At 38.8% G+C, this 15,923-nt stretch overlaps 1 protein-coding gene across 1 annotated transcript in view; it reads left to right on the top strand.

Moving 5' to 3' along the window:
- Positions 1 to 15,643, top strand: part of LOC115186592 (zinc finger protein 135-like) — a gene marked incomplete at both ends in the record, with an annotated part of 91,303 nt that extends 75,660 nt beyond the window's left edge. The window contains one exon of the mRNA XM_029746181.1: positions 14,734 to 15,643. Within this exon, the coding sequence (XP_029602041.1) occupies positions 14,734 to 15,643 (910 nt within the window). The remainder of the gene's footprint in view (positions 1 to 14,733) is intronic.
- Between the last annotated feature and the right edge of the window lie 280 nt (positions 15,644 to 15,923).

Raw genomic sequence — 15,923 nt, 5'->3', positions numbered from 1 at the left:
AAGACATCTTAATTATCCATGTTACTTAGCTAATTCTGATTTCTCCACCACAATCTTACCCCAGAAACAGGCTCCAGAACAATAGCTGTGTTACTGGTGTGCAGGATATAACCTTTACTCTGTGGAGGATCAAGAGGAACCAGTCAGTTTCTGTCATATTCTTGGCTGACAGTCCGAACATCATGGGTTCATTCTACACACCCAGAACAGTTAGAACATCATGGGTTCATTCTACACACCCAGAACAGTTAGAACATCGTGGGTTCATTCTACACACACAGAACAGTTAGAACATCATGGGTTCATTCTACACACCCAGAACAGTTAGAACATCATGGGTTCATTCTACACACCCAGAACAGTTAGAACATTGTGGGTTCATTCTACACACCCAGAACAGTTAGAACATCATGGGTTCATTCTACACACCCAGAACAGTTAGAACATCATGGGTTCATTCTACACACTCAGAACAGTTAGAACATCGTGGGTTCATTCTACACACCCAGAACAGTTAGAACATCGTGGGTTCATTCTACACACCCAGAACAGTTAGAACATCATGGGTTCATTCTACACACCCAGAACAGTTAGAACATCATGGGTTCATTCTACACACCCAGAACAGTTAGAACATCGTGGGTTCATTCTACACACCCAGAACAGTTAGAACATCATGGGTTCATTCTACACACCCAGAACAGTTAGAACATCGTGGGTTCATTCTACACACACAGAACAGTTAGAACATCATGGGTTCATTCTACACACCCAGAACAGTTAGAACATCATGGGTTTATTCTACACACCCAGAACAGTTAGAACATCATGGGTTCATTCTACACACCCAGAACAGTCTGAACATCATGGGTTCATTCTACACACCCAGAACAGTTAGAACAGGCCTCTATCAACACACTTTTCTATGTTATAGGAGTTAGGTTCTTTACCAATCTCAAGCCCAATGCCTCGGCTTAAACAATTATATTTTACTACACCAGCATTAGTAAGGTTAAATAGAAATTTCCCTCACAGTGCTAACGAGCTATACGTGCTAACGAGCTAGACGTGCTAAAGTCCAACCTCAAAACATAAATGGAAAAACCAAAGCATGTAACACCTTCCCCCTTAAGACAACAAATATATCCTATATTTTTGTGAGACAAGTTTGCTCACCACCAACAGAAAACAACTTCCATTTCATATTAAAATCAACTAAAATGCTTCACCTCCTGTCAACAATTAAAAACAAGAAAAACCCACTTATTTCGAAATAATAATATACAATTGAAATATTTGTTTCTCCTTTTTCTCTTCTTACTATAGAATCCTAAAACTCACTAGCTTCTAGAACTCTCGTCTTCCTAAAACTCACTAGCTTCTAGAACTCTCGTCTTCCTAAAACTCACTAGCTTCTAGAACTCTCGTCTTCCTAAAACTCACTAGCTTCTAGAACTCTCGTCTTCCTAAAACTCACTAGCTTCTAGAACTCTCGTCTTCCTAAAACTCACTAGATTCTAGAACTCTCGTCTTCCTAAAACTCACTAGCTTCTAGAATTCTTGTCCCCTTGGAACGAGCCCAAACAAAACTCATCTCCAAAACGTGCAGTCAAAATAAATTGTGATCCATGGTAACACACTGGCTAAACACAAAACACATATTTTTGACTGCCAACCCTTGAGACAATCAGCAGCCAAGTTGTCCTCACCTCAGACATGTCTGATTTCAAGAGGAAACTCCTGCAATATCCGTAGTAACTTTCCACCTCACTGCAGAGCTTCTCTCTCTTTTCAGGGTTCACTAGATAGGTATGTTGTTGGATCGGGGCCCAGTCCCCAATGTCATGCTCTAGTACATTTGGGTTGGCACATCTGAGAATGTACCCTGATATTCTAAAAGCAGGGCAACAATGTCAATATAATTGTACCCAAAAAATGTCATTTGGTTACATAAATAATTATCATTACTAAATGTTACATGAAATATAAATATTAAATATTTGGTTGCATAGTCTTATTTTCAACAGCTTGTCAATTACATTTTGCTAGGTGGGATAGCCCCAACGTCAAAATACAGTTTTAACGTGTCCAAATCAATAACCAATATGCAGAAACAGTTTGGGATAAATTGAAAACCTAAACATAACATGTGCTATATACATCTGCCACAATAATCATATTACTTAGATTTTTTTTAAACAAGCACCGTATAAACTGCACAAGCACCAAAAACGCTGTTGTTTTGACAAGTAGCAATAAATCACTGATATCAATTAGGGGGAAAAAATCTGGTTGTTTGTGCTGTTGAAACCAACAACAACAACAACAAAAAACACATGGAAATGGGAGATATCTTTTATCTCACTGGTTAGAGGACAACCTGCAGGAGACAGTCAGCTACATTTTGGAGTGATGCATTTAAATTTAAGGGTCACTAAACAAAGGAACGCAACACTTATTTGTCATCACTCATCGGTATCATGTTGAAATCAGTTGTGCGACAGGAGGGAGATGTGGTTGCACGTCCTGTTAAAACTAACAGCTCAAAAAACACACGGAATCTGGGAATAATGTGTACATCACTGGTTAGAGGACAATTTGTAGAAAACAGCTAGCTACATTTTGAAGTGTTGCATTTTGATTAAAGTGGGTCACCAACGTGGTAAGTGTAACACAACTATTTTTTTTGTTAGTCACTTTTTGTTAAATCACATAAATAGTAACTCTTCCATTTCAGAGCCTGGATTTTCCCCCTGAGGCTAATATCCATATCAGTCTGAAATCAATAGAACAGGGGGCAAACGTTTAGAGTTCTACATTGTGACATCATTAAAATACTCCTACTACAATGTTAAAACATTCTACACTGTGAAATTATTAAAACAATTCCTTCATTTATGTATTTTCTGATGTTTGATCAGAGATCTTTTAACAGAGTATCTCTTGTCACATTGATGACAGCTATGAGATTTCTCTAATGTGTGTGTTCTCTGGTGTGCTATCAGGCCACTTGACTGAGTAAAACTCTTCCCACATTGAGTACAGCTATAAGGCTTCTCTCCTGTGTGTGTTCTCTGGTGTGATATCAAGGAGCATGACTGATTAAAACTCTTTCCACATTGAGTACAGCTATATGGTGGTTTCTCTCCTGTGTGTGTTCTCTGGTGTGATTTTAAATCACTTGATCTAACAAAACTCTTTCCGCAGTCAGAGCAGTGGTAAGGTTTCTCTCCTGTGTGTGTTCTCAGGTGTACTTTCAGGCAGCTTGCCTGAGTAAAACTCTTCCCACATTGAGTACAGCTATAAGGTTTCTCTCCTGTGTGTATTCTCTGGTGCACGATTAGGGAGCTTGACTGAATAAAACGCTTCCCACATTGAGTACAGCTATATGGTGTTTTCTCTCCTGTGTGTGTTCTCTGGTGTGATTTTAAATTACTTAAGCTAATAAAACTCTTTCTGCAGTCAGCGCAATGGTAAGTTTTCTCTCCTGTGTGTGTTCTCAGGTGTACTTTCAGGCAGCTTGCCTGAATAAAACTCTTCCCACATTGAGTACAACTACACGGTTTCTCTCCTGTGTGTGTCCGCTTGTGTAATATCAGTCCATTTGGCTGAGTAAAACTCTTCCCACATTGATTACAGCTATATGGTTTCTCTCCTGTGTGTATTCTCTGGTGCATAACCAAGGAGCTTGACCGAGTAAAACTCTTTCCACATTGAGTACAGCTACATGGTTTATCTCCTGTGTGTGTTCTCTTGTGTACCTTCAGAGAGCTAGATGTCGTAAAACTCTTCCCACATTGAGTACAGCTAAATGGTTTCTCTCCTGTGTGTGTTCTCTGGTGTACTGTCAGAGAGCTAGATGTAACATAACTCCTCCCACATTGATCACAGCTATAAGATTTATCTCCTGTGTGTGTTCTCTTGTGTAAAGTCAGATAGCTAGATGTAACATAACTCTTCCCACATTGATCACAGCTATAAGGTTTCTCTGTTGTGTGTGTTTTCTGATGTTTAGTCAGATTGGAAGATGTAGTAAAACTCTTCCCACATTGAGTACAGCTATAAGATTTCTCTCCTGTGTGAATTAGCAGGTGTGTTTTCAATGAATATGATCTAGAGAAACTCATTCCACAATGAGAGCAGTGGTACGGCTTTTCTCCTGTGTGGATTCTCCGGTGTATTTCAAGTTCTGATTTAGATTTGCAGTTCTTCTCACAGTCAGAGCAGCAGTAAGGATTATTCAATGTGGGTCTCTGCTGGTGTTTCTTGAGGTGTTCTGATCTGGAGAGACTCTTCTCTGCCCTGTCAGCATCATGATCTTGTTGAGACTCCCCAGAGGACCCAGGATAGTCACATCTCTCTCCTGTGTGAACGACAAAATTAAACAGATGGTTAAAGTCCCACAACAGCAGAAATCCACTCTTTATTTGAGGTCAAAGGTGATGCCCAGAGTGTACCCATGAAGTTGTACAACAATTGACGTCTGTTAAATTATTTGACAATTGTCTTAATACAGTCAAGTGAGCAACAATAGTCATATTTTGTCTTGTTTTCACATTAGTAGTAACATTACATTTTTTTTTTTTACATTTTAGTCATTTAGCAGACGCTCTTATCCAGAGCGACTTACAGTTGTGAATGCATACATTTCATGCCTTTCCCCCCCCCCCCCCCTGTGGGAATCGAACCCACAACCCTGGCGTTGCACACACCATGCTCTACCAACTGAGCCACATGGAAGGCCATCAATAACTACTGGAAGATCCTAACAGTAACACACACGTACTGTAGGACCGATAACTTCACCTAACAACATAGACCTACTGTAGGACCCATAACTTCACCTAACAATAACATAGACCTACTGTAGGACCCATAACTTCACCTAACAACAGCATAGACGTACTGTAGGACCCATAACTTCACCTAACAATAACATAGACCTACTGTAGGACCCATAACTTCACCTAACAACAACATAGACCTACTGTAGGACCCATAACTTCACCTAACAACATATACCTACTGTAGGACCCATAACTTCACCTAACAAGAACATAGACCTACTGTAGGACCCATAACTTCACCTAACAACAACATAGACCTAATAACAGACTCTAAAGGAGAGAAAAAACGATTTGGCAGAGGAGAAGGGGTACAAAAATCAAGAAATTATCTCTTTCAAGGACAGTCTCACAAAAACCAAGCATTCTTGCATTCTTACTAAACTCTGATTTAACTCCCCAAAATATCTCTGCACAACGTCTATTTACACCTCTTCTGGATGGAAACTACAAATGTAATGGCTGCGCTCAATGCAATGGCACTTATAAATGTAGATCCTTCAAACACCCCCAAACAGGGAAACAGATCCCAATCAAAGGTGTTATCACGTGCACCACTAAGGCAGTTATTTATCTTAGAACTTGTCCTTGTTCTAAAATCTATATGACGTATCCAGTTGCGACCCACTTTTTGGAAGCGAACCCCTTGATTTCGTCCCTACATTATATCGGCATCGAACACGTCACCCTCCCTAGGAGAGGGGGTGACCTCGACAATTTATTGTTAAAAACAAGAGGCTGCCTGGATCTTAAATTTAAAGAGCCTTGCTACCGTCTGTCTCAACATAGCCATTATTGGAATATTGCTATTCATTGTAAATGTTTGGAGGTCTATGTATCCATTATTGTAATATTGCTATTCTTTGTAAATATTTGGAGGTCTATGTATCCATTATTGTAATATTGCTATTCATTGTAAATGTTTGGAGGTCTATGTATCTATTATTGGAATATTGCTATTCATTGTAAATGTTTGGAGGTCTATGTATCCATTATTGTAATATTGCTATTCATTGTAAATGTTTGGAGGTCTATGTATCCATTATTGTAATATTGCTATTCATTGTAAATGTTTGGAGGTCTATGTATCCATTATTGGAATATTGCTATTCATTGTAAATGTTTGGAGGTCTATGTATCCATTATTGGAATATTGCTATTCATTGTAAATGTTTGGAGGTCATTGTAGCCAAATTGTATCTATGATCCTATGCTATCCATTTATGTTTTCATATGTTCTATTTCTATCTGTAAATTAACCAATGATATCAGGCCACACTCAGACATGATTACAGACACCTGTGTGTGTCCTTTGACACAATATAAACCAGTTACCTGCAGTGTTTGTCATTATACCCTGATGAAGACAGCTTGTCTGTATAAACCAGTTACCTGCAGTGTTTGTCATTATACCCTGATGAAGACAGCTTGTCTGTATAAACTAGTTACCTGCAGTGTTTGTCATTATACCCTGATGAAGACAGCTTGTCTGTATAAACCAGTTACCTGCAGTGTTTGTCATTATACCCTGATGAAGACAGCTTGTCTGTATAAACCAGTTACCTGCAGTGTTTGTCATTATACCCTGATGAAGACAGCTTGTCTGTATAAACTAGTGACCCACAGTGTTTGTCATTATACCCTGATGAAGACAGCTTGTCTGTATAAACTAGTGACCCACAGTGTTTGTCATTATACCCTGATGAAGACAGCTTGTCTGTATAAACTAGTGACCCTCAGTGTTTGTCATTATACCCTGATGAAGACAGCTTGTCTGTATAAACCAGTTACCTGCAGTGTTTGTCATTATACCCTGATGAAAACAGCTTGTCTGTGGAAACGTTGGTTATTAGGTTATTAAATTATTGCATCTGAGCTCCTAGAGTGTGAGGTTCTCCTTTTCTTTTTCAGGCCACCGGGGTCTGACAACGTGAATGGAAAATTACTGAGGATAATAGCGGACGACATTACCACTCCTATTAACCATATGTTCAATATAAGCCTACTAGAAAGTGCAAAAACCCTACCTTGTCACAACACAACTGATTGGCTCAAATGCATTAAGGAAAGAAATTTCACAAATGAACTTTTAATTATTATTTGTTCCGTGACAAATGGTGAATTAGTTATTGATTTATACCACTTTTAAATGGCATTTTATAGATTTATATATTTCTATAAAATCAAAACTGGAATTTTTGTTTAAAAAAGGTTGTAAAAGTATGCTAGACATGTATATAATAAATCTAGTTTAATGTTTCTGTGACAATCAATGAATTAGTTATTGATTTATACCATTTTAAATGGCTTTTGGCCAATGTCTGTTGAATATCTGAATGTGTGAATATAAATCCAACTTTACCTCGGTCTGAACTTTCATTGTCTAGGTCTCATTTTTAGCCATCTTATTCATTGCTATAACCAGGACATTGTGATTAGGAAACTATGAGAACCACACAAAGTCCAGGGGGTGATCACACTCTACCACTAAGTGTCAGTTTAGTTGGAGCAACGTAAGACAGTCTCGTGTTCCAATTGTATGTTTTAGTAGCATGAATTGTTCCTGTTCACACCGAGGTGAAGGGCGGAATAATGGAAGGAATGAATCCCAGCCTGACGCTCATCACCTGTGGAAGGCGGGACTTCCAGTCAGGCGCGGATTTCATTGGCCTTTTCAGGTGTGATTTTAGATCCTTCAACCGAAGTCGCAACTCCCCACAGTATGTTGTACCAAAGTTGACTGACCCTTAAGGGAACTACACTGCCATAAATACAAGGAAATTCAAGTAGTGTTTTATTTAAAAAATAATAATAATAAATCCGGCAAGGCACCAACTTTAAGGAGGGTTTAAAACAAAGGTTTCAAACAATTCATAAATGTTATTGAATGTAGGTATGTTTCGCCTTTAATGTAATGGCATTGAAAACATTTGAAAAAAGGAGAATAGCTGTGTTTGAATACCCATACTAACATACTGTATACTACATACTTAATGAGTATATACTACATACTATTAGTTAATTGTAGAATACTGTAACTACATGAGTATATACTACATACTATTAGTTCATTTTCATGTTAACTCAGACGCCTGGACATATTCAACGGGTGTTGAACGCTAGTAAATTCATTATTCTGCTCTCTGGTACTCAGACGAGAGCGCTCTGAAATCAGAGTAGATAGTCAGAGTGAATTTATGAAAGCAACCGAATGTCCATTGAGAAAACACAACGACTATACCGTTTAGCTAAGCTAAGAATGACGGGAATAATCAAGTCAATAAACGTTGGGTAGTTAGTTAGATAGAATAAAGTAAATATACTGGCAAGTTTGATGTATAAGTAGCCAACTAACGTTAGGCAGCTAGATAACATAGCGGTATATACTGCTGTAATAACATGCTAACACATTGCCAGCCAAAAAAACGTGTAAGGTATATTATTTAATATTATTTAATATATGTTGGGTAGTTAGTTAACTATATTCTATCTAAGGTAACTTATTTGAAAAGTAATTATTTTATTACATTGCTCAACATTTTCTTAACATTTGCCATAATTAGTTAAAGCAATGAATTTGTATCGGCTCTCGTTGGACTTCGGCTGAATATTTTCCGCCATTTTCTTCCAATCTGAAAACAATGTGAAGTCACGCCCATTTCCTGATGAATTGCATTATGGGCCCTAACGTACTGCGTGTTTACGTCATATTTTGGTGAATTTAGTAAGACATCCGGGAACTTTTGGCATACTAACTATATCATACTATGACCAATAAGCACACTATATACTCAATTAACATCACAAATAGTACGGTTAGTATGAGTATTCTAACACAGCTAATTACTTATCAACAGCTCTAACAATTTGACCCCCACAGGAAATCTACACTGGCAGTTATAGAAAGACCCATTTACTATATAACCATTGATTCTTGACGAATATAACTTATAAATGCCTCAAATGTTTAAACTTTATTACCCCATCAGAAACCAAAACATAAGCTCATATAACACCACTGTTTGTAAACAAGCACCGTTTAGCCTTGAAATCTTGTTTAAAACTATAATTTTGATCTTATGGATTGCCAGCCCTTGTATTTATAGTGTAGTCAATTCAGGGGGTAGCCCTGAGCTGAACTCAAACCTGGGTCCAGCAACTGTCAAGCCAACACCTTATAACTGTTACGCCAAGATGTCTGAACTTCTTGAAGAGGTCGCTAGGTGTTGGGTTACGGTTGCTACAATAGCTTTCTCTATGAAGAGTGGTTACATTTCTCCAGACCCCATTCCTCAGCTGATTACCAAACCAAGACTCAGGGCTGACAATTTTTAGCTATTTAAATCCTAGGTTACCCCTATAAAATAACCACACATCTATCAACCAATCTGCAGTTCATACAATAACAAAGCTGTCATTCCACCACTAGTTTGGTTATAAGATGATGATGGGTCTGGAGAAATGTAACTACTCTCAAATTCATAGACAGACCTACGGATGCAAGCACTGACCATCCATGATATCAACATTATAGTTTAACTATGTTGAGGCTATACAGTGTTGGTTTACATTGTTTCTAAACATTGGAGTAAAAAAAAAGCTTATTTGGGGTTCTGATGGGGTACAACAGTTGAACTAAGCTCATGAGGCATGTGTTATATTCTTCAAGAATCAATGGCTATAAATAAATAATTTAAAAGTCACAATATGGATGTAGCTATTGCATATTTACCCTTTAACACCAAACATCAGCTCAACAACTGCAGAGTTTGTGCCACTGTATTTAAGACAGTACTTACTAGTGTTAATCAGGGTCCGTTCATCGTTAGAACCATTTGATGCCTTAACGTGCCTTTGGGAAACCGGGCCCAGATATCCAGTTTCCTCCTCCTCCTTTCTCGATGTCATCTTCCCATCCTCCTCTTCTTTAACAGTAACATCCTCTTCCTCTTTCACTCTGAATGCGTCTTCCTCTTCTTTAACTGAAACGTCTTTCTCTTCTTCTTTCACTGTAACTGCCTCACCCTTTACTTGTTTTTGTATTGTGACATCCTCTTCTTCCTCCTCTTTCACGACAACGTTCAGCTCTGTCCAGGAGACCTCTTCTTTAGCAGGAGGAGAGTAGCTCAGTGAGCTCATGGTCGGGGAGGTTAGCTAGCTATGCTAATAACTTAACCAGCCCGCTAGCTGAATAATAACAACAACACCGTAAATATGATATTACAACGGATAACTAACTAGACGACAGAAGTGGGTTTAAAACACAGAGGCTAATATACACTAAAGCGTCTAAAGAGCTTTATTGGTTCGGCTATTTTGTCTAGCAAGCTACCGAGGTGGCTGACGAACTGTTGCTTTCGTTCGAAAGAAGTGTTCCGTCCACTACATTATACGTCACACCAACAGCATCACCTTAAAGCCCCACATGATGTATTGTTACACCATGTAGCAGCAGTATAGACCTAGTCTGTTCATTATATACATCTACATGATGTATTGTTACACCATGTAGGAGCAGTATAGACCTAGTCTGTTCATTATATACATCTACATGATGTATTGTTACACCATGTAGGAGCAGTATAGACCTAGTCTGTTCATTATATACATCTACATGATGTATTGTTACACCATGTAGCAGCAGTATAGACCTAGTCTGTTCATTATATACATCTACATGATGTATTGTTACACCATGTAGCAGCAGTATAGACCTAGACTGTTCATTATATACATCTACATGATGTATTGTTACACCATGTAGCAGCAGTATAGACCTAGTCTGTTCATTATATACATCTACATGATGTATTGTTACACCATGTAGGAGCAGTATAGACCTAGTCTGTTCATTATATACATCTACATGATGTATTGTTACACCATGTAGCAGCAGTATAGACCTAGTCTGTTCATTATATACATCTACATGATGTATTGTTACACCATGTAGCAGCAGTATAGACCTAGTCTGTCCATTATATACATCTACATGATGTATTGTTACACCATGTAGGAGCAGTATAGACCTAGTCTGTTCATTATATACATCTACATGATGTATTGTTACACCATGTAGGAGCAGTATAGACCTAGTCTGTTCATTATATACATCTACATGATGTATTGTTACACCATGTAGGAGCAGTATAGACCTACAGTAGCTGGCTACTTATTTAGATGTTGTTTGACTTAATGAAACTGCCTTAAATGTGCTGTAGTGAACATGTTTTATTCTCACTAATCAATCACCACATTCCTGTCTTTGTATGTCTCAATAGTATTATTTAATTAAATCCATGTAAAATAATCTTAGTCTGAAAATAAAATGTGATCCTCAACTGCGTTTCCCTCCAGTCAGCAGACGGCGATGTGCGTCTTTCAGGCGATGCTGCAGCGTGACGTATAATCTAGTGGACGGTTCTTCATAAACAGCTCGTCAACCACCTCGGTAGCTTGCTAGCCAACATAGCCGAAACATTCAAGCTATTTAGACGCTTTCGGTCTATATTAGCTACTGTGTTTTAGACACACTTCTGTCGTATCTACTTGTTAACCTATTTAATTTAATATTACGTTATTTTTTTATTCGTCAGCTATAGTAGCTGGCTGGTTAAGTTAGCATTAGCCTAGTCGCTAATGATAGCTAGCTAGCTAACATCCCCGAACATGAGCTCCCTAAACTACTCCCCTCCTGTTAAAGAAGAGGAGGTCTGCTGGACGGAGAAAGAAGCTCTGGGACTGAACATTGTCGTGAAAGAGGAGAAGGAAGAGGAGGATGTTACAGTTAAACAAGAAGTAGAGGGTGAGGCTGTTACAGTGAAAGATGAAGAGAAAGACGTTTCAGTTAAACAAGAGGAAGAAGAGGAGGATGCTGTTTTTGGAGTGAAGAAGGAAGGAGAGATTACTGTCACATTGGAAGATGAAGAGGAGGAGACAGGAGATCTGAGTAACACCAGTAAGTATCGCCTCAATTAGTTTTTAACTTTGGATATTCGGAGTTGGCTCGTCAATACCTCTTCAACGGAGGGTCCTGGGATGATGACTGATATGTCTAGAATCAGACGACGTAGAGAACAAGCTACCCCTTGTTTTCTCCGTTCCGTTTCCAAAAAGTGACTTAACATATATATTTGAGGAGGGTCTATCTGCTGACCGCAGACTGGGGGGCCACGGCATGTAGTGATTTTAATGTAGTGATGTTTTACTACACACCGTGACCCCCAATAGAGCCATGTGAGAGTTGGGTTGGCTACACCAAAGACTATGGATATACTGACAAGATGTCTCTCTGTCCTAACAAGGGGAGTCGTTGTCCACAAAGCTGCACTGTGGGTTGTCTATCTCCCACCTATCCTGTCTTTGGATTGGTGGATACATCTTATTATTGTAATCTATTGTTTATATTCTATGAGGGTTGTTGACGTCAACCGCCTGTATTCAATGGAGAGAGATGCTAAGCTACTAGCATGAATATGCATAGCGATCTGGAGACAACTCCTATAGTGTTTTATCAAAGTTGTCGGTATGTCACGTGTCCACATAACAACTTAATCATTACGAAACTTCTGTTAGATCAAGTAAACCTCACGTAGCAAATAAGCCATTCATTTTGTTGATGACCAAATTCAACACTTTCCACATTCGGTTGATATTTGTTTCCACTTGGATACAGTCTACTGTAACCTACTGGCATGACCTAGAGAGATACAACCTTCTGTAACCTACTGGCATGACCTAGAGAGTTACAACCTACTGTAGCCTACTGGCATGACCTAGAGAGATACAACCTACTGTAACCTACTGGCATGACCTAGAGAGTTACAACCAACTGTATCCTACTGGCATGACCTAGAGTTACAACCTACTGTAACCTACTGGCATGACCTAGAGAGATACAACCTACTGTAGCCTACTGGCATGACCTAGAGAGTTACAACCTACTGTAGCCTACTGGCATGACCTAGAGAGATACAACCTACTGTAACCTACTGGCATGACCTAGAGAGTTACAACCTACTGTAACCTACTGGCATGACCTAGAGAGTTACAACCTACTGTAACCTACTGGCATGACCTAGAGAGTTACAACCTACTGTAACCTACTGGCATGACCTATAGAGTTACAACCTACTGTAACCTACTGGCATGACCTAGAGAGATACAACCTACTGGTAATTCTAAACTTTCTCTCACTTTTATGGGGTGATGTCATTATGAGGTTTTGTCTGAAGATTGATAATTTTTTAAAAAATGTTTCCGTTTTAGAATAAGGTTGTAACGTGATGTAACTAAATGCTTAAAAGGGGTCTGAATGAGAGCATGTTGTATGTTCTAGGGCAGATTAAAAAATACATATTTTCTTTCTACCGATTGATTGGTTGAAATGTTATGACGTGTATTTGTTCATATAGACACACCCCATGTGTTTAATAAAATCAACTGTATGTGCAGAACTTGAACTGTACTGATGCTTCAACTGTTAGTCCGTGTTAGTCCGTGTTAGTCCGTGTTAGTTAGTTAGTTTGTGTAGAGAACTGTTCCTTGATGGATAGGCTATTGTACAACACACAGAGCTATTTTCCTTTATTCAGGACATTTAGAATGACAACACATTACAGAGTAGCCTAGTGGGATTATTCACAAAATTATCTGGTGATCAGGTTATGAAATGTCATGACAAAGACATTTTAGTTTCCTTGTTTCACCTGAAATATGAAATGATTTATAGTCCTAGGTCTATGTTGTTGTTAGGTGAAGTTATGGGTCCTACAGTAGGTCTATGTTATTGTTAGGTGAAGTTATGGGTCCTACAGTAGGTCTATGTTATTGTTAGGTGAAGTTATGGGCCAATTTGTTAAAGACTTAGTGTACAAACCCTTATTGTCAGGCTGATGGCAAAGCTAGCCAAAGAGCATGTTACTGGTTGAAGTGTTTTTTAAAGTATAAAGCAGTTGATTTGCGACAATAACACAAACATATTAAGCAGGTGATTCAAGCGAGCCTTACAATTATAATCTTAAAGTAGTGGGAAATACACTCATAATCAACCTGTAAATGGAGACTGTTTTTGCTATCAGCCTATGAGAACTCCCCTGAGTTTTCCCCACGGTGGTGAATTAGTGAGTAGACACAGAGCTTAATGTGAGTTTCCTTGAGTAGCACTCCTGATCTTGTGCTGTAATATTCAGAATACATTGTGAAAATCTAAAATCTTTGCTCACCATTTTTGCTCCAGGCAGATATACTACATCCATAACTAGTGGTTTCATCATTACCAGATATACTACATCCATAACTAGTGGTTTCCTCATTACCAGATATACTACATCCATAACTAGTGGTTTCCTCATTACCAGATATACTACATCCATAACTATCGGTTTCCTCATTAGCAGGGAGGAGTTTCTGCTTTGCCCTCGTGCTGCAATTTTAGCAAACACAGAAAAAGGCCTTTATTGGAGACCAAAAGTCGTCTGGCACACTTTTTAGGATTTTAACAACTTGAATAACTTATTTCTAGCCTACATTCATCGATGTTACTTCTGTGAAAACAAGACTAAATCTGTCTATTGTTGCTATCTTGACTGTCTTCATTTTCAAATTTAACAGACGTCGATTGTTGTACAGCTTCATTGGTATGCTCTGGGCATCACCCTTTACCTCAAATAAATAGTGGATTTCCACTGTTGTGGGCCTTTAACCATCTGTCTGACTTTGTTGTTCACACAGGAGAGAGACGGGACTATCGTGGATTCTCTGGGGAGCCTCAACAACCTCATGATGCTGAAGAGGCAGAGAAGAGTCTCTCCAGATCAGAACTACTCAAGAAACACCAGCAGAGACCCACAGGGAAGAAATCTCACTGCTGCTCTGACTGTGGGAAAAGATTCAACTCTTCATCAAACCTTAAAATACATCAAAGAATTCACACAGGAGAGAAACCTTACGGCTGTGATCAATGTGGGAAGAGTTTTACTACATCTAGCAATCTAACTATACACCAGAGAACACACACAGGAGAGAAATCTTATGGCTGTGATCAATGTGGGAAAAGTTTTACTCAGCTAAGCAACCTGATAGTACACCAGCGGGGACACACAGGAGAGAAACCTTATAGCTGTGATCAATGTGGGAAGAGTTTTATTGGCCTACAAACCCTGAAATCACACCAGAGAATACACACTGGAGAGAAACCTTTTAGCTGTGATCAATGTGGGAAGAGTTTTACTACATCTAGCTGTCTAACTAAACACCAGAGAACACACACTGGAGAGAAACCTTATAGCTGTGATCAATGTGGGAAGAGTTTATCTCACCCAAGCAGCCTGATAGTACACCAGCGGACACACACAAGAGAGAAACCTTATAGCTGTGATCAATGTGGGAAGAGTTTTTCTACATCTTGCTATCTAACTATTCACCAGAGAACACACACAGGAGAGAAACCTTATAGCTGTGATCAATGTGGGAAGAGTTTTATTGGCCTACAAACCCTGAAATCACACCAGAGAATACACACTGGAGAGAAACCTTTTAGCTGTGATCAATGTGGGAAGAGTTTTACTACATCTAGCTGTCTAACTAAACACCAGAGAATACACACTGGAGAGAAACCTTTTAGCTGGGATCAATGTGGGAAGAGTTTTACTACATCTAGCTGTCTAACTAAACACCAGAGAACACACACTGGAGAGAAACCTTATAGCTGTGATCAATGTGGGAAGAGTTTATCTCACCCAAGCAGCCTGATAGTACACCAGCGGACACACACAAGAGAGAAATCTTATAGCTGTGATCAATGTGGGAAGAGTTTTTCTACATCTTGCTATCTAACTATTCACCAGAGAACACACACAGGAGAGAAACCTCATGGCTGTGATCAATGTGGGAAGAGATACTCTGATAAAAGATCTCTGATTAAACATCAGAAAATACATGAAGGAGTTGTTTCATGATATCGATGAAATAATGTCACAATGTAGAATGTTTAAACATTGTAGTAGGAGTATATTAATGATGTCACAATGTAGAATGTTTAACATTGTAGAAGGAGTATATTAATGATGTCACAATGTA

This window comes from Salmo trutta, unplaced genomic scaffold (genome assembly GCF_901001165.1).
Source record: "Salmo trutta unplaced genomic scaffold, fSalTru1.1, whole genome shotgun sequence".
NCBI lineage: Eukaryota > Metazoa > Chordata > Actinopteri > Salmoniformes > Salmonidae > Salmo > Salmo trutta.
This window is presented reverse-complemented; position numbering and strand designations above follow the sequence as displayed.